The 19,778-nt window shown below is 34.9% G+C and overlaps 1 protein-coding gene across 1 annotated transcript in view; it reads left to right on the top strand.

Annotated features, from left to right (window-relative positions):
* LAMA2 (laminin subunit alpha 2) overlaps window positions 1–19,778 on the top strand; it is a 647,398-nt gene that overhangs the window by 470,059 nt on the left and 157,561 nt on the right. The window contains exons 33-34 of the mRNA XM_056126014.1: window positions 15,717–15,859; window positions 19,517–19,615. Of these exons, the coding sequence (XP_055981989.1) occupies window positions 15,717–15,859; window positions 19,517–19,615 (242 nt within the window). The remainder of the gene's footprint in view (window positions 1–15,716; window positions 15,860–19,516; window positions 19,616–19,778) is intronic.

Raw genomic sequence — 19,778 nt, 5'->3', positions numbered from 1 at the left:
TCTCTATAAAATTCTTTTCCCTGTCACATCTGTGGATTTTATAGTCTCCGCTATTCCCTGAGATATTAATAAAAGTTCTAGTCCTCCAGGTATGAAGTTACACTAGGCTTATAATGTTCATTTGCATTATTCTTGTCCCAGAGGGAGATGTATTTCCAAATGTTACAGATGATATTAATTCTGTTGCTGTGTCCTGGAAACTTTTTCAATCTGTAGGATTAAGTTCACAGTGATTTTTCTTTTTACAAGAAGGATTTAAATTTAGTTTTTCAAAAAAAAATATCAAACATTGTTTTATCACATATTCTTAGGTTGATAATTATTTGATAAGTAAATATAATACTTTTATTTAGAAAATATTTTTAATAATATTTTGTCCTATAAATGCTGTGTAGATAATCCTTCTGCTGCTTTTAAACGTTGATGGTTTCCACTTTTAGAAATATTTTCTCTTTTTTCTTTATTCAATTAACTGTAAAAATTATTGCATAGAGTATCTCCAGACATTTCTTCTTTGATGATATTTTTAAAATTTCTCTTGCTGTAGACAAATATGCCATGTTTTGGTATGATGTATTTGCCCATCACTTAGTTCCTGCTTCTGAGTTTTGAGATCAGATCATAAAATAAATGAGGCTGTAATTCTGACCTATCTTCTGGTTTCTTTTAAGTATCTAACTATATCCTAAATTTATATTAGGGTATGAGACCAAAGAATAAATACAGGCATGGTTGATCTAGAGAGATTTTTTTAAATCACATATGACCATAGTAGACTTTCCTAAGAACTGGGGATAGTGATGTGTGGAGGTAACTTGATCAACAAGAAATACATGTGTGGACAAAATGTGTCTCTGGTACTGATTGTTCATACAGAGCTGACTATGGAAAATGATGTTTCTCAACTAAAAATGAATTAACACTTTGCCGGGTTAGTAGTAGCATATACAGTGATGTGTTGTTTTCTTTGGTTAATCCTCTTTGTCTAACCCATTTTCATTTTTTTTTCATTTCATCATCCTGTTATTCGTCGATTGCCTCGAGCAGGCCCCAGTAACGTCTCTTTCATCCTAGCCCTGAGATTATATTCAAGGCTATTTAGGAGAATGAGACCCATCATTGTTACTGGTATCTGGCATATTTGGTACGCCACGGGGAGTTTGCCAGACTCTGCCCTGTGGGCAGGCTACATTCGATAGCCTGCAAGTTTGTCCAAAGTAGTCGAGCATCTTTGTCTAACCCATATCATGAATATAAGTAGATTCAAATATATAAATTTTAACTATATATGTAGATGTGATTTCCCTCAAAATAACAAACACTATCATTGCATTTTATCAAGTGAGTTATACTGGTGGGAAGTAAAAACTATGTGTTTACTATAATGTTTGATTAGACTTTTGATATATTTAACAAAGATCTAAAACTCTGCTGTACCAATTAAACAACACAGAACAAATAAAGATATTCAGAAAGACCTTCCTGTGACTATTTTAATTCTTAAAAGAATCTTGTAGCTAATAAAAAAAGAAAAGAAATATAAAAAAATAATTTTACTTTTGGGAAAAGATAAATTGAGAATGAGAATGGAAAAGTGGAGTTCTACTTGATATTTTATTTCTTTCCTAAATGAATATCTCTAAACAATGATGCTAAAATACTAGCACACATTAATCTTGGACATCATATGCATAGATGTTTGGGAGCAGTTTGATACTGAACTTGTTCTCAAAAAAAAAAAATAAAGATATTAAAAATTTAAAAAAAAAGAATCTCGTAGCGGGGCTGGAGCGATAATAAAGTGGGTAGGGCCTTGCATGCGGTTGACCGGGTTTGATTCCCAGTATCCCATATGGTCCCCTGAACACCTCCAGGAGTAATTCCTGAGTGCAAAGCCAAGAGTAACCCCTGTACATCACCAGTGTTATCCAAAAAGCCAAAAAAGAAAAGAATCTTGTAGCTCCCATGAGAATTGTCAGTACACAAAGTTAGATTTTTATTAGATCGTAACTCTTTAATTCATCATATAATACAGACCTTTCATATATGGAGTTTCCAGTAATATCACAAGGAATGTACCTAATTTATCTGTGTTCTTAATAGGAAATGTTTTAGCAACAGACTTTCTACTAGTTAGTGAGCCACACAAAACCAGTTAGTTTGTCCATCCCACTATGTAGTCAATGCTCAAAGCCAAGCATTTCCAAGTATTACTTTAAGACCCTTTCACTACACATTTTCACAAAAATAATTTTTTAAGGCTCACCCGTGCTGAGATCTAATCATTGTCAGACATTGTATTAAGCACATGATGTAATTTTTCTTTGCTAGCCCTTTCAACATCATCTTTTTCTTCACCATGTGATAACAAACTGAGTTCAGGTAGTTTGAGTTAGGAAGATCATTAGTTACTTTTCAGTGAAACCTCCATCCATCTTTCAGAGTTAACTTTACTTTTCCCATTTTATTTTTTTAATTGATGTAACATTGTAAAACTAGCACAGCGGTAGGGCGTTTGCCTTGGGTACAATCAGCCCAGCTAAGCTGGGTTCAATTCCTCCGCCCCTCTCGAAGAGCCCAGCAAGCTACCGAGAGTATCTCGCCTGCATGGCAAAGCCTGGCAAGCTACCCGTGATGTATTCAATATGCCAAACACAGTGACAACAAGTCTCAAAATGGAGATGTTACTGGGCCCGCTTGAGCAAATCGATGAACAACGGGAGGACAGTGACCAGTGACCAACATTGTAAAGCAATGTATACATTTAAGGTGGTATTTCATTACAAACTAACCACTTTATTCCCATCATCACTATATAACCAATGCAAGAGGTAAGAAGAGAAATGGGGTTTCCTATGTCCAGTGTTAATTAATTCCATTCCATTTTTCTTCATTTTCTTCTTCAGGCTTAGAACCTACATGTCATCTTATTGAAAAATAAAATTGAGATGCGATAAAAACACAGATAAGAGATCTTAAATATGTTTAGTGTCCATACATATTTGCTTTCCTGACATGCAGAATCTGTCTGCTAATATTTGCATTATTCAGGTAGTTGTGATAAGCCCATTCTTCAGGAACTAAGTGGTATCTTATCTCTATACAGCTAAAAATACATGTTTCAGATATCCTTCATAGTCTTTTACTGTTTTTATTGTTTCAATGGGAATAATTTGGGTCATTTCTACAAAGTTTTCCTCACTTACATCTATCCATGAATTCTGAACAGATGATCTATTTGACTTCCAAAATCAGAATACCTCTTTAGTAAATTAGACTAACACAAATCTAACATCCTTTTCAACACTCATTCTTTATATGTTACTTTGTAAAATAATAACTCTTTGTCCTCCTCCTAAGATCTGGGAATGGGCAACAAAACCATGAATTACTTAACAGTTATGCTTAGTGTTATGAAGCACAAAGCTAGTATTTTTTCTATCCTGTTCTCTACAGATCAGTAGTTTATATAGAACAATTTATGCGATGTTTAAAATAGATTATGAGTAGTGTGATAAAACATAGTGCCCTCCAAAGAAATAGAAACGAAAATTGGTAGTTGTTGGCAAGTTGCTACTTCATAGGAGAGCATGAGATAACTATTCACGAATATCAGATTGATTCTTCCTATATTTATTAATAGCATATGCAATATGAGGTACGTGTGAATTTTATTGTTTTTAGACAGAATTTATATGAAAGAGTATTTAAGATAAAGCTATTCTTGTTGATTTTTAAAAGTGATTGTGAGGTTTGCTTTTTTTTTAACCAGTAACTGGAGCAAAGCCTAGTTAAATGTGATAATTCACCTTAAACCGATGAAATGTACACCTTTTAGCCATATGCTGTACTCTGATTTGAAGTTTTACCTTGAAGCAGATCTTCAGAGACACAACCAAGTGTATTGCTAATTGTCACTAAATTTTTGTCACAATAATGCAAAGATCCTTCTATATTCACTCTAGAAAACTGCTTTAGTCTTGTAATAAAATATGATAATTAATGATGAGCACTGCTTCCTATATAGGGGAGCAGATATAAATAATGGAATGTAGTTCACCATTGTAAAGAAAATAGGACTTTCTAGAATAAGAGATGGATATTAAAAATCAGTTAACCTCTACTTATTATTTAATGATAAGAGTCTATTTATTGGACACATGATCACCTTCCATCCTTGCTCCTTGAATGCTATTCTCTTTGTTCCACTAACATCCATCCAGTGTATCTTCCATAGTTTTCTCCAATCTCTAGTCCATGACATGTTATTAAAATTCAGGCTCCAGGAAACCTATAAAAGCTACTTCTTCTAGACACCCTGTTAGAAACTGCTTTTTAAGGTTTTGTTAGCAAAAGATGCTTTGTGGTTCTTGCCAGTCTTCTTAGAATGGATCTTTGCTAATAATAATACAGAGTGCAGCTACAGTACAGCAGCTATCAGTTAGATTCTAAGTAATTTCCTAATTTTGCAGGATCAGTCTTATTGGGCTCCTTCTCTCTCTGTTTCTCTTCGTCTTTATATATATAAAATATATATATATGTGCATATGCATATACAAAAACATCACAATGAGAAAGTGCTTGTTAGTAAATTATGAAACTGTGCTTTTGAATTGAGATCTAGAGAAAATGACAGCTGTGAGTTCTGTTTTCCATCAGATTATATAGGTTTGAAATTATCATTAACGAGCCATGATTTACAACATTACTAACAGTTGCATTTTAGACATACAATAATTCACCTCTAATCCCTCTACCAGTGTCAACTTTCCTAAACCAGAGTTCCCAGATTCCCACCCTATCCCAACCCTCACTTCACCCCACCTGTCAGCTTGAAACTTTGCACATTGCAAAGTTTCAGTTGTTGCCACTTACATCTCATGTTTTCAGTTCTGTTGAATCTGATTTTATTGTATGTATTCACAAAATATGTACATTGCTATACCCTTCACTAATAGCACTGGTATAAATGAAGCCGTGGTGCCTATTAACCCATTACTTCTCGTTCATTTTTCTTCCTGCCTTGATTTCTTTCCTTCTCTGCTTTCTTTGTATAAGGTAACATTGGTTCACAAAGTACAAATATTTGTATGTTCTAGAAATACAAAGTTACAACACTATTCCCACCACCAAAGTACTCCTATTACTCCTCCTTGTTGGTCCCTTTCAGCTCACACCTCACATCCCTAATTTTAGTTGTAAGTTTTGTGTTCTTAGTCTAATGATTTATTTTCATTGGGAACTATCTATTCTCTTATTCCGTTTAATTATAGGTCACCTATGAGTGAGATTATCCTATATTTATCCTTCTTTTAACTTCTGCTTAGCATGGCATCCTTCAGTTATACACAGAATATAATAAAATAAAGTTTTTATTTTCTAAATATTAAATAGTATTCTATTGTGTGGGCTGGAGCGATAGCACAGTGGGTAGGGTGTTTGCCTTGCATGCAGCCAACATGGTCGACCCGAGTTCGATTCCTCCGCCCCTCTCGGAGAGCCCGGCAAGCTACCAAGAGTATCTCTCCCTCACAGCAAAGCCTGGCAAGCTACCCGTGACGTATTTGATATGCCAAACACAGTAACAACAAAGTCTCACAAAGGAGAAGTTACTGGGCCCGCTCGAGAAAATCGATGAACAACGGGAGGACAGTGACAGTGATTCTGTTGTGCATAAAGACCATGTTTTCTTTATCCACTCATCTATAATGAAAACTTGGTTTGTTTCTGTATCTTGGTTATTGCAAATAATGCTACAGTGAATATATGTGTGCATATATTTTTCTAGTTATTTTGCATTCTTACTATAGAAGCTGAAGGAACTACTGTATCATTTGGTACCATTTTATTTACACCGAGAGTATTCGATATGCCAGACACAGTAACAACAAAGTCTCCAATGGAGATGTTACTGGGCCCGCTCGAGCAAATCGACGATCAATGGGAGGGCCTTATATACAGTATTTTAAGAAGTTCCTGTATTGTTTCCTATAATGAAACAATGCTGAATCAATTTATATCCTCACAATAGTGAATGAAGTTCCTTTTTCTCTAAATCCCCGCCAGTACTTATTTCTACCATTTTTAGATAAAGGCCATTTTTAATTAGTATTAGGTAAAGTTCAGTGTAAATTTGATTTGTAGTTCCCTGAAAAAATCAGTGGTGATTACCATTTTACCATGTACCTGTTATCCATATGTATGACTTGTTCATAGAAGCATATATTCATCTCTTATCCCCATCTTTTATTGAGTTATTTGATCTTTTTGTTGTTGAATTTTGTGAATTCTTTTTCTTAAATATCAGATGCTTGATGAAAAAATATTTACCCTTATTTAGTAAGATATCCTTTTGTTTTAAAACAATTTATTCTGCATTTCAGAAGTAGATATTTGGTATTAATTCTATTTACTGGTCATTACCTTTCAGAAACATTTTTGTTTGCTACTAATTCTGTTTACTTATAATTCCTTTCTATAAGCATTACTGTGTGATTTTAATTCCACTTTTTGTTTTAAGAATCAAATCAATAATATGTCATAGAAACCAATATCTTAGATATTTTTACCTATGGTTTGTTCAGTGCATTTCTGATTTAGGGCCTAATAAAACTAGTTTGATACATTTTTAGTTAACTTTTAATATGGTATGATATAGAAGTCTGATTTTATTCTTTGGTTTGTGTCTATTCATTTTTCCAAATAACATTTATTTAAGAGGATTTCCTTTCTTAATTGTTATCATCGTGACTCTTTACCATAAACTAATTGACATTCTCCCTGAAATCCTTAATTTCTGGACTCCAGGATACTGTTGATCTGAGTTCTTCCTTTAGTTGCATCAACACACTGTTTTAGTTACTCTAGCTTTATCATATAAAATAAGCAAATATGATGCCTGCTATCTTCCTTTTATTCCGAATTTGTTGGAGTAATAAATTTTACTAATGGTGTTCTATGTCTTGAGATTGCCCCTGGAATTTTCATAGGAATTACACTGACTCTGAAAAATGCTTTGAGTGGGTTTACCATTTTAATGATAATTATTCCAATCCATGAACATGGAATATTTTCCTATTTCCTGTGTCTTCTAATTTCTTTTTTTTTCCTTTGTTTTATATTTTTTGGTCTTTGAACCATACCCAGCAATGCTCAGGGGTAATTCCTGACTCTCCAAGCAGGACTCAATCAGGTTCATATTTGGGGGACCATATAGATTTGGGGGATTGAACCCCGAATAGGCAAGTTCCCTACTCACTGTATTATCTCTCAGCCCTTTTGATTTCTCTTAATAGTAAACTAAAGCTTACAATGTATCTTTCATCTTCTCTTTTAAATTGATTATCAGTACTTGATTATCTTTTATATAAATAGCAAATAAGATCTTTTAAACATTCCTTTCTATTCTAGTTCATTGTTTGAATCAAGAAATGCCACTTGATTTTTTGTATATTGATTTTATACCTGACAATATATTGTATTTGTCTTCTGTTTTCAATTTGTTTCTTTTTGAGTCCTTATGTTTTTTTTATATATTTTATGTTATCCATACACAATAGTATATTTATTATTTATTTTAGCTTCCAACTTAAATCCCTTTTATTTATTTTTATTAAATAACTGCTATGCTTAGGACCTCCAAAACTATTTTGAATTTTATTTAACTGTGTTAATGTATCTTTACTCAGGTACATTCTTATCTTGTTCCTTATGTTAAAGAAAAAATTGTCAGTGTTTCTTGCATATGATTTTAGCTGTAAGGATAATGTATATGGCCTTTACTATATTGAAATATGTTACATCTATCAGTATTTTGTTGTAAATTTTTAATACCAAAAAAGCCAAGTGTTATAAAAATACTTTTTTAGCATTAATTGATGTGATCACATCATTTAAAATTTTCTTTTGTTTATTATATACACACGTATATAGATTAGTGTTTCTCAAATTATCTTTGCAGCCTTAAAATAAATTACACTTATCATGATGCATATATTATTTTTGTTGTTTGTATTAATTTTACTGTCTATAATTTAGTATTTAAATATTTAGTTTGTTAAGATTTTGCTGGAAATTTTTGCAGCTATTTTTATAAATGACATTGGTGTGTAGTTTTGTGGGTTTTTTCATTTGGTTTTTTTTTTTTGGTAATGTATCTGTATACTTTTGATATTAGATAATTATAACCTCATGTAAGCTATTTGAAATAACAAGCTTCTTCAATTATTTTGGGAGAACTTTAAAAGGATATCTAGTAATTCATCTTTAAATTACTATTTTGAAACTTACAGGCTAACTATCTTTACATGGGCTTTGATAGTTCAGCTACTATAATCTTTAGTTTGATGATCTCTCTTCCTCTTAGCTTCTCTGTTTTCCTTGAAGTTCTGTTCCGTTGATTTCTTCATTTCATTCAACTTCATTGTGATTCTGTTTCTCATTCCTCATGCCATTTCTCATTCCTAATTTTTCTTACTCCTAATTTCAGCTTTATTGGAATCTTTACCAGGTTTTTTCAAAAGCTCTGTGTGCTTGGCTGACAGGTTGGGTGAAGGAGGACAGTGTCATACCTGGTTTTTATGTCTCCTTTCTTCAGTGCAAATGAGTTCCCTTAATTCCTCACCATGCATGATTTGATGAGAGGTTAAAAATACCTTGTTGAACCATAATGCCCAAAAGTAGAGAGAGAGTATGGGGAATATTGTCTGTCTTGGAGACAGTGGGAGGGTGGGAGAGGGGGGGAGGGTATAATGAGGTATTGGTGGTGGGGAATGTGCACTGGTGGAGGGATGGGTGTTTGATCATTGTGTGATTGTAGCCCAAACGTGAAAGCTTGTAACTATCTCACGGTTATTCAATAAAATTTACAAAAAAAAAAAAAAAAGAAAAAAAAGATGCCGCTCTGTCTAACGTTCATCAATTTAAAGAAGGCCTTTGATTCTGTTGAGACTGAAACGGGCATCAAAGCCCTAGCCAGGGCATTCAAAATCAGTACATCAGGATCCTCTGTGAGCTGTATTACAGACTCAGTACCAGGATCTCACCATTCTACAAGGACGTGATCATCGACGTCAAGAGAGGGGTTCGCTGGGTAATACCGTTTTACCGAAACTCTTCAGTGTCACCCTCAAGAATGTCATGCAACCACTGGAATGGGAAGAAATGGGAGTGAAGATAGATGGTCAGCAACTACACCACCTCCACTTCACTGATGACATCCTTCTCATAAATCAAACATTAGCCAAGTGGCACAAATGCTGGCTGACTTCGACTGTGAGTGTGGAAAAGTCGGACTGCAGCTGAATTTCACGAAGACAATGTTCATGACAAACGGACTCGTTTCTGAGATTCCATTCACTCTCAATGGAACAAACATCTCCAAATGCAGCAGTTATGTGTACCTAGGTCGAGAACTCAACATGTCGAATGACCTGGCACCTGAGTTGCGCAGGAGCAAGAGAACGGCATGGAATGCCTTCAAGAGTGTCAAAGAAATAACTAAGAGGATGAATAACCTCTGGCTCCAGGCACATCTTTTCGATTCCACTGTTCTTCCTGCATTAACATACACATCAGAGACCTGGACCCTAGGAAAACAGGATGAGAATGCTATTCGGGTTTCCTAAAAAGGAATCAAAAGAGCTATGCTTGGAGTATCACGCTTCACTCAAGTGAGAGAAAGAATCTGGAGTTCCAACCTCCATTGATGAGCAAGAATCAGGGATGTTGTTTTGTTTGCTGAGGTGTCTAAAATCAGGTGGGCAGGACACATAATGATATTTGGAGACGACCGCTGGACTAGAGCCATTATGGACTGGATTCCACACAACATCAAAAGATCGTGTGGCCACCCACCTACGAGATGGTCAGACTTCTTAGGAAAGACCCTGAATGATCAGTTTGGGGTTCTTCATATTCCTGGAGCGAGCAGATGCCATTGGGCTACACTAGTATGCAACAGGGACGAATGGAGATGTTACTGGCACCCAGTAAAGCAAATCGATAAATAACAGGATGTCAAGTGATCGAGTCAAGTGATAAATTGGTTCTAGAACAAAATTTTAAATTTTTTAAAAAAATAATATAATAGATTTATTCAATAAGGCCTAAATATATAAGACTCTAACAGTGCTTTTCCAAGATAAACAAACACAAAATATCTACACAAAAAAATTATCAATGAACTTAATATAAAATAATTGAACTGAACTAAGGAACTTTACATATAATTTTTAATTTTATTCTAGATCCATGTATATTCACTTTGGCCCTACTTTTTTAGAGCACACAATGAATGAATCTTTACCAAAATATTGGTAAGTTTGGCCTATTGACTAATACCCAATTCATGCATTTCAGCATCAGTTTCTTCGGCTTGGAAGAATGAATTTTCTGATAGTAAGTCAGTAGTTATTATGCATTGGGGACTCTGGTAAATATGCAGTATTTTGTACTAATTACTAACAGAAATATCTGAGAAATCAGCTGCATGAATTTTCCCGTACACATGCCCAGCTACAATGTTCAGAATTTAGTACTACATTTGTTTATATTAGACACAAATTCATTCTGACACTTTTATAGGCAAAGCCTCAGAAACATTTAGTACTGTAAAATATAATGATAGTCTTGAAATACTTGTTTTTGCTCCCATGTATTTTCGGTAGGGTTTCTTTTTATATATTTATCTCTATTACAGAATAGGAGAATAAATTAGATTTTGTTTTGGGGGTCCAGATTACAAGCACTAATTTATGCCAAATCTTAAAACTTGCTTGTAGAACAATTATTTACATAACATGAACACTTCCACATCTCTACATATTTCAATGTTTCTCTATCATAAGAAATTAAATGTGATTTGAATTTGCATCCACTTACAGCTTTTATCACCAGATATTTCAGATTTTACTGGCTTATAAAATCACTAAAGAGAGACAATACAGTAGTTAGGGCACTTGCCTTATGCACGGTTGACCCTGGTTAACCCCCCAGTGCCCCATATAGTCCCCCAAGCACCATCAGAGATGATTCCCAAATTCAAAGCCAGGAGTAAGCATTGAACATAGTTGAATATGGCACAAACAACAAAACAGATTTAGTGACAAATAGCTAAAGATATAAGTAAAATAATAATGTTAGAAAAATCATACATTTTTGTTAAGGACACACTTTCCTATGTGTTTATCTTATAACTACATAAACTAGACTTGTACAGAAGCATCTAAAACATCTCCATATCTACAATATTCATGAGTCTTTGGGGTCTATTTGGACAGATGTTAATAGGTAAATAATGTGCATGCTATAAAATTTGCCTTTCACTTATGGAAATGAGATTGTGCTTTGTCTCCTCAAACTAAATACTGAGATGATAAGATATGATTAAGTCCTTGACACAGAGACATAAAATGAAATTCAAAAGTCCTGGAAAAATCAAGTAAATACATTTTTATATCAACAACTGAAAATTCATAGCCAAGACAAGGTGATAGAGTAAAGGAAGTAAAATACAGTATTCATCATGTTTCTTGGTATTCTAGCTTGCCATATTGCTATGTAGTATATTATAGTAAATCAGGCCTAGTTCTAAATTGCTGATTTGTTCTTGTGGGAAGTAAAAACTCTGAAAAGTTTCCCTGGAAACTTCTGGAAGTACTAAGGAGCCTCTAGCTATACTAATTTTCAGTTAAATGACTCAATTCCTTCTTGGAAATAGGTGAGTTATAAATTATGAATAACTTAGAAAAAGAGCAATCAACTGCTTCCCTAAGAATAAAAACAAACTAAAAAGCAATAACACAACAAAAAGGTGAGATATTACATAATTGTCTTTCCAGATCTTGAAACTGGAGATCGATATATTGTTTATATCCTGGTAATTCTGTCCAAAAGTATCTATACTATAAGTGGAATGGAATATTTAAAACTGTGATGAACGTGGACCCAGTGAGAAAGGAACATTAATAGACTTCATAATTTCAATAATATTAAGCATTGATACTAATATTTGCTTTTATCCTCTGAATTACAGCTTGGAAGAATTTGATTTGTATTATTCCTTTAGATCACATATGTGAAGCTTGTAAATGTATATGAATTTTCTATTTCTATTTCTGACATACCAACCTTCCATACCTTAAAACAACTCTCAGTATGGGTATGTGATCTGAGATGGGCTCTATTGAAAAGTTCTTTATTGTCATTCCTGGGGGTTCCCAGATGAACTTTTTACCTTCAGGCCTCAGCAGTAATGGTTGGACCTGCTGCTTTTTACTCTGTTGTCACTCTTTCTCAACAAGACAAGTGTGGGGTTTTTTTACAAGGTGACAGGGTTCCATAGCATGTAAGAGAAAAACAAAAAACAGAGGTAAAACACCTTGAAGTTTAGTATTTAGACTCCCAGAGTGCCCTTCTGCCACTCTCAGTGGGTCAGAGTGTGTCGTTGAGTCAACCAGATTCTAGTAGAAGGAAATAAAATTCATTTTTGCAGGGAGGCAACAGCAAAGAAGTAACTACTTTTAACCCACTTCAAAAAAGAGCACTGCCTTTATCAGCTCTGTAACTCAGCTATGTGTATTGTTTCTTTTGATAATGCTTTGTGTCCTGTTCCTCCCCTTTATATCCCCATTCCAATAATTCTTTTCTGGGTCAAAACAGAATAACCTCTAGCAAGTAATCGTATCAGCCATGTCCTTGACATCAATCAGTCTCTGCCATTCTATTCACAAGACAATTTTCTCTCGCTAAGTATTGTTTTTATCCTATTTTCCTGTCCTTCACACATCTGTGTAGTTTTCCATTTCCTGTCCCCACTTTCAGTCATTTTCTATTACTTCCTCTGTGTTTCAGCATTTCTCCTACTATTCCATTTCCTGTCTCAAGCTTCTCCTTCTAACACCTTGACCATCTGCAAAATATTTTTTCTTGTCTCTCTGAGGTAGGAGGAAACTAGTGTTGATCATTTACTGTATTCAAGACAAAGGTGATCAAAGACCCTTCTATGATGAGGGAGAAATTGTATGTAAGTGAATTAATTAATAAGAGGTTTCATACAAATATATGTGATAAGAAGATCTAAGGAACGCAGTTATGTTACTGGGGAGGGTAATGTCAAATCCTCAGGGTTTATTCTTTGAAAGAAATAACAATTGAGTAATTGCACTGAGGTCTTTTAGCTTCATGGAAAAAGGTGGAAGGAGAAGAATTACAGATAGAGGAGACAGTCAGCAAAGTAACTTCTTCCAAATCCTTGCTTTGTTTAGGAGTAAACAAGTCTGAGGTTTATCATTTGGTCCAGTGACTCTAAACCCTGGATGCATGATAAAATCATCTAGAATGTATTTCAGAAAGTATTTTAAAAATCATATTTGAAAGCTTTCACCAAAGTTTTCTCACAAACATGTCAAACGTATTCTCGAAAGGTGGGGAAAGGAAATGCTTATTTATCTGTGTGTCATAAATTCCCATAGTATTCTAATATGCAACTGAAGTTGATAACCTCTGAGTTAATCATAGTGCTTTCCAAACATAGGTGTGAGAAGATCATGCGTGAATCTATCTGAAATGTAGGTTCTGGTTTACTATGTTCGAAGTATAACAAAGATGTATTCATATATTTATTTAGAGTTATTTGTTGGTTTTTTTTGGGGGGGGCACATCTAGTAGTGCTCAATGTCACATTGCTTCATACTCAGGAGACCATGTGGTACTGGGGATCAATTAAATCTGGCATTCTGAATATAAAGCACGCACACTAGTGCTTTGAGTTCTCTCCCTGTCCCGAGATGATGCATTTTTTTTTTATCATCTCCTCTATGATTCGAGTACTGTCACTCTGGCTGTTACTCACTGTATGGAGTTTAGAGCAGAAGTCTCAGTAACCCCCAGGGAACTTGATTAGAAGGACAATCTTATTTGCAGAATGAGAAAACACATAGCAATCACTTCCTGTATCAGAAATTTGAGGTGAAGGGGGCGGGTTTCTGTCTGTGCTTTCTTTGTTGAAGATCGGTTGATTCTGAGAGTCGCTAATGTTTGGAAGTTCATCTTAATTACATTCTAGACTGTGGATTTTTCTAATTATTTCCTATATACCAGTCTGTTCATTTGTCTCAAGCATTTGAATTGAAGTACGGGTGTAAAGCCTTGGTGATTTCTTCCATTTCCTAAGTCTCTGTGCAGAGAAAACTCCTCTCTCATTCTAGATAGAAGCGGAGATAGAGCTCAGATTTCACTTCTGTCTCGAATGCCTCTTTGTATCCCCACCTTTCAAGGTGCCAGGAGCTGGCTAAGCCCCTGCAGGTGATACTCTATTGTTGCAGGTGTCACCTGCAAGGGCCCATTTACTGAAGTACTGTTCAGTTCTGGTGAAGGGATATTGTAACTCACCTCTATCCCTAGCCTATCAAAATAATTGTGCTCTGTTCTACTTCCTTCTCAAACTTCAGTTAGTGGTTTTCCCCCTATTAGGCAGCTCCAGGGAGTGCTGTTGAGAGAAGCAATTGAATTCTTGCCAGTTTGGGGCGTGATTCAACACTGTTCCAAATCTCTGTGTTTACTCTCTTCTAAAATGTGTATAGTTCTGATACAATTATCTGAAGAAAAAAATATGAAAGTTTTATATGCAGGAAATGATAACTACTTGACAGCATATAATAACTGTAGCAGTGCTTTTTTGTAAGGAATAGATATACTTCATTATTTTGTGATGCAAAAAGTTGAAAAAAAAGAGGGAGTTGAAATAAAAATGTTCCAAGTGAATATGTATACTCTTATATCCTACAGAGAATCAATCCATTTTAAGTTTCAAAAGAATGCCACATTATGAGAGTAATTTTATAGCATAAAGACAATTCCTTTTTCTCTCTCCATCAAGTCTGCCATCAGTTCCTTTCCACCACCATTAAATTGCAATAAACCTTCTTCCCCACCATTGAAAAAAATTAGAGATAGGTCATTAGCACTCTAGGATATTGAAAAATAATATTATTTCCTGGAACTTTGCAATTATTTATCCACAAACTAAATAGGCTAATAATCCAAATAAAAACATGGAACTTCAACTAACCATGGTTATTACAGGGCTAAAAGGCTAAAGAGGAAGATTTGGCAAGTAGGGAATATCATGTGAAATAAGCACAAATTCTTCTGATTTGTTTTAAAAATATATTTTTGCAGTAGATATTAGGTTAAAAAGTTATAGCGTTCAGATACATATTACATCTTGTTGAGAGGTCCAATTGTTGGAGATACCCTACAGTGCAAATTAAGATAACACTGCACAGTTGCATGCATTTTTAGATTCTGAAACAAGCTTTATTCCCTATAATCCATAATTATAGACTTCCTCTAGAGTTCGCATGTGAAAATTTCTGGGGCATTTGTATGTTGTATTCTGTTTCCTGCCTTTCATATACTACTTCTACAATTCACTTGTTTCCCTCAAAATCCATTTGCTCCTCCTCTTTGGTATTTCCATTCATATCATCATCCATAATTTTAGGTTCTGGAAGATGGCATGCCTGCTCTTTTGTGGTTCTTTTCCTCTTTTTTTCAACTATCATCCATGCAAAAGTGTTAATTATCTGAGATGAGTATCATTATCTTTCACTTGAATTATACTTGGGTCATCAAATATTCCGTATCTGAAATCTATGAACATCTGCCTAGGATGCTTTTCCAAAATTAATATTCGTTGTCATTTCCTTTCACAGTTTGTGGCGATGAATGCACAGGCCTTCTCCTCACTGACCTGGCTCGCCTGGAGCAGATGGCCATGAGCATCAACCTCACTGGCCCTCTGCCTGCTCCATACAAAATACTCTATGGTCTTGAAAATACAACTCAGGAATTGAAGGTAAGTTCACAACACAACAGAAGGAGTCAAGAAAAATGACATAAGCTGCCCAAGGTGTAGTGTACATAACTTGTAGAAAACTCTTACTAGAACAAATCAGGAAAGCAACCATTAGGGAAATTCAAATATTTCCTAAGTGGTGTTTTTTAAAAAAAAAACAAACTTGAGAACCATAATATTCATATTACTCTTCAAGAAAATAGCCTCAATTGCCCCTAGTGTTTGGTCTACATCAATTTTATTATGTTACTTAAATATGTGCAGACATAAAGTCAAGTAGAAATGCATAGCTCTATAAAACTAAAACAAATTAGTCCTTAGAAATGCCTAAAGAAATAAAATTTATGCTGAAAGCATGCATGATAAAATAATGAATAATTGCGTGGAAAGAAAACTGCTGCATGCTACAAGGCTATGCTGTCACTTTGACAGTGGCTCTTTCATTACCCATGGTGGTTGATAACCAAGTTCAAGTTTTCACAATTTAAAGTATAATGCCCATATAAGAGATCCTGAAAAATACTAGGTAAATTCACATGACATATGTGTCTTAATCTACAAGATGAGCAAATGCATGCAAATATGGAAACTAAGATGGGGTGGCTGTATATAGGCCCCGAGTGCTCATTTCAAGATTCAGGAATTCTATTATAACACTTAAATTTATTATCCAAATGGAAACACAAGATTAAAATTTTTCACTAGAAAACTCATACTTTGAAAGTACTGCAACAAGAACTAATTTGAGAACTACTTTAAAACATTGATAACATTTATTATAGTTAATAGAGTAGGAGGAAAGATTAAGGAAGTTAGGGTTTCATGTGATAAAAAAAAAGCTGATTACTTATACAAGGTTAATTAGAGTGTTTTGAGAATTTTTGGAATATTCCATTGTTCCCTAGGAGTTTTGTGACTTCTAGTGTCTGCTCAGGAAGCTTAGAGCTTATACTCTTAAAAATATATCACTGAATAATAATTAAGCAATAAGGAAAATTTCACCACACAGTTAACTATCGACCACCACATGTTTTATAATAATTTGACATACAACTGTGCAACGTTATGTTGGTAAATATTCAAGAATCATGAATGAGAGTATAACTTATGATTTCTGTTGGAACTTGAATAGACAAAAAATATGTATCTATTACATGTTTATTTATTATTCCAGTTTGATTTACTAGAGATCAAACTCAGAGCCTTGCACATGCAAGGAACTTGTGAATTAAATTTCACTGGAGGAATATTGTTACAATCTGGGAAAAAAATCTAACATTTATTCACTAAGAACTAGCAGACACTCTTCTATAATTCAATCAAGACAAAAATCTTTAAGATAAATATTATCAGTATTTTCCAGACAAAAGTCAATAATAATGAAAGAATAAATAATGTTATTATGAGTATCTATCTATGTTAGGTCATGGTCCTGTCACTGTCCTCCTGTTGTTCATTAATTTGCTCGAGCGGGCCCAGTAACATCTCCATTGAGACTTTTTTACTGTGTTTGTCATATCAAATATGTCACGGTAGCTTCCCAGGCTTTGCCATGTGGGTGAGATACTCTCGGTAGCTTGCCGGGCTCTCCAAGAGGGGTGAAGGAATCAAACCCAGGTTGACCCAGGTCTGCCACGTGCAGGGCAAATGCCCTACCCACTGAGCTATCGCTCTATATTAGGTAACAACTAAAATATTACAGAAATGATCATACATAATATTTTAGAAAGAAATAAAACAAACTCATATCAACTACATTTTTCTGTAGTGAAACAGAGGTACAGAAAAGTCATATTTGAATTATAATATTCCATGGGTATGCATTGTAGAACTGGAATTTAAGTTACAGAGAGTATAACTTTAGGACCTGTGAGAATAAAAATGAATTCTCTTTCCATTGAATCTAAGAGCCATGTTAACAGAAACAGAGTTGTGTAGTAGAGTATCTGTCTGGCAATCACTGAAGTCAGGCCTGCTAATGAAAGATAAGGGTGGTGATTTCATATAAAGGGCACACTTGAAAGCCAGGCAGGGGAATGTGAGTTTACTTTGGGTATCCAGTAATCAAAAATATAAAGAGTATTAATAAAGAAGATGTTGACCACCTATTATGTCCACACATAGAAAAGAAAGATAAATAATCTAGATAAATAATGTCAGCAGAATGTTTGTAAATTAATATTTAAGCAGTGGATACTTAAATACTTTATTATGGAAGAGGTTTCAGTAAGTGAGTATCCTAAACAAAGAGATTTCCTTATTAAGAATGTCAGTTGATCCAAAGGACCTTAATCTTCTTTAAAATCCCATTCCTTCTTGATTCAGGTGTTTTGTTGTTCTTTCACAATTCGTATAATAATTGCATATTTCCACTTCTATATTTTTACAACATAGGTGGGTTATTTGGTTTTTAGCTCAGTTCTTTTAGCTATGACATTACCTACTGCCCGGGATCCAACCAGAACTCACCAGGAACAAACAAATGATGAAGCATGACTGGGATATTAATTTGTTCAAAAGAGGCAGTGGAGGGGCTGGAGTGATAGTACAGCGGGTATGGCAATTGCCTTGCACACAGCCGACCCAAGCTCAATTCCCAGCATCCCATATGGTCCCCTGAGCACTGCCAGGAGTAATTCTTATTGCAGAGCCAGGAGTAACCCCTGTGCATCGCTGTGTGTGACCCAAGAAGCAAATAAGTAAATAAATAAAGAGGCAGTGCGCACTATAAAGTATTTGGGGGTGTGTCCATAAGAAGATATTAGGAGCACCTTTTGCTGTTTGTATTCATGCTAGGCAATTTTCAGGGCAGCAGGATTTTACACTCCATTAGGTGCTGTTAGGAAGTTGTAGCAACTCTGTAACTCAGTATTCTAGTGCATGTTGCCTTGAAGAAGGGGAAAATGAAGGCAACCTAGAGCTGAGATATAATTAGTAAGAAGACAACAAGTTGTTCTTGCTACCTAGAAAATAGAAGTGTTGGCACTTTTACAGTCTGCTTAGAGGCCACAGACTCATGGAATTGTGATAAAATTATGGAGTGGTGTCATGTTTTGTTTCATCCATCACTGTCACCACATGACCCCTGTTTCATGGTAGTGTTCACGTGATTGTTTGCATTCAGTAGGAGAACACAGTCACTGTGAGCGCCAGGCCTGCTCTCACCAATACTGAGATCGGCCAGTTAGTGTTCAGCAGGGCCCTGGATGAAGGGCTCTTGTCTTCTTTGTTACCTGCAAACTGGGCTTCTGTTGATTGAAATGGAACATTAAACAATCAGACCCTGCTCATTTGGAATCTGCTTCTTCAGGCCATGTGCTTTGGAGACAGTTTTTAACCTCAGCAGGTGATGGATTTCCTGGGCACAAGATGCAATGACATTTATCTCACCTGATTGTTGCAAGTTAAAAGAAGCAAAAGAGAAGGCCTGGTACACAGTAATTTCTCAACAAATGACTTTTTATTCGTTACCTTAGTATTCTACATGATACTTTGAGTATAAAAGTGCAGTTTAATAGGTTTTTCCCCGCGTTTCTCTTTGAAGACAACAAGGACAAGGTATTTGTATATAAAGAAAAACTGTGTTCTATTAAATGTTCAACACATGATAACTGCAAGGCCATTCGCTAAAATGTATATGGAATCAATCTTTTCCAGCATTTGCTCTCACCCCAGCGAGCCCCGGAGAGACTAATTCAGTTGGCAGAGGGCAATCTGAACACTCTTGTGACAGAGATGAATGAGCTTCTGACCAGGGTAAGTTGGCAAAATTGTGAAAGTTCTTCAAATGGATCAAGCATATTAGGAAAACGTACTTCAAATTTCTAAAATGAAACATTTTTTTCTTCCTAATTCTCAACTTGTTGTATGAAACAGATGCGTTTTTCTATTGATATTTGTTTCTCAAATAAGATCCTAG

This window comes from Sorex fumeus, unplaced genomic scaffold (genome assembly GCF_029834395.1).
Source record: "Sorex fumeus unplaced genomic scaffold, SorFum_2.1 ptg000061l, whole genome shotgun sequence".
In the NCBI taxonomy this organism is placed as follows: Eukaryota; Metazoa; Chordata; class Mammalia; order Eulipotyphla; family Soricidae; genus Sorex; species Sorex fumeus.
This window is presented reverse-complemented; position numbering and strand designations above follow the sequence as displayed.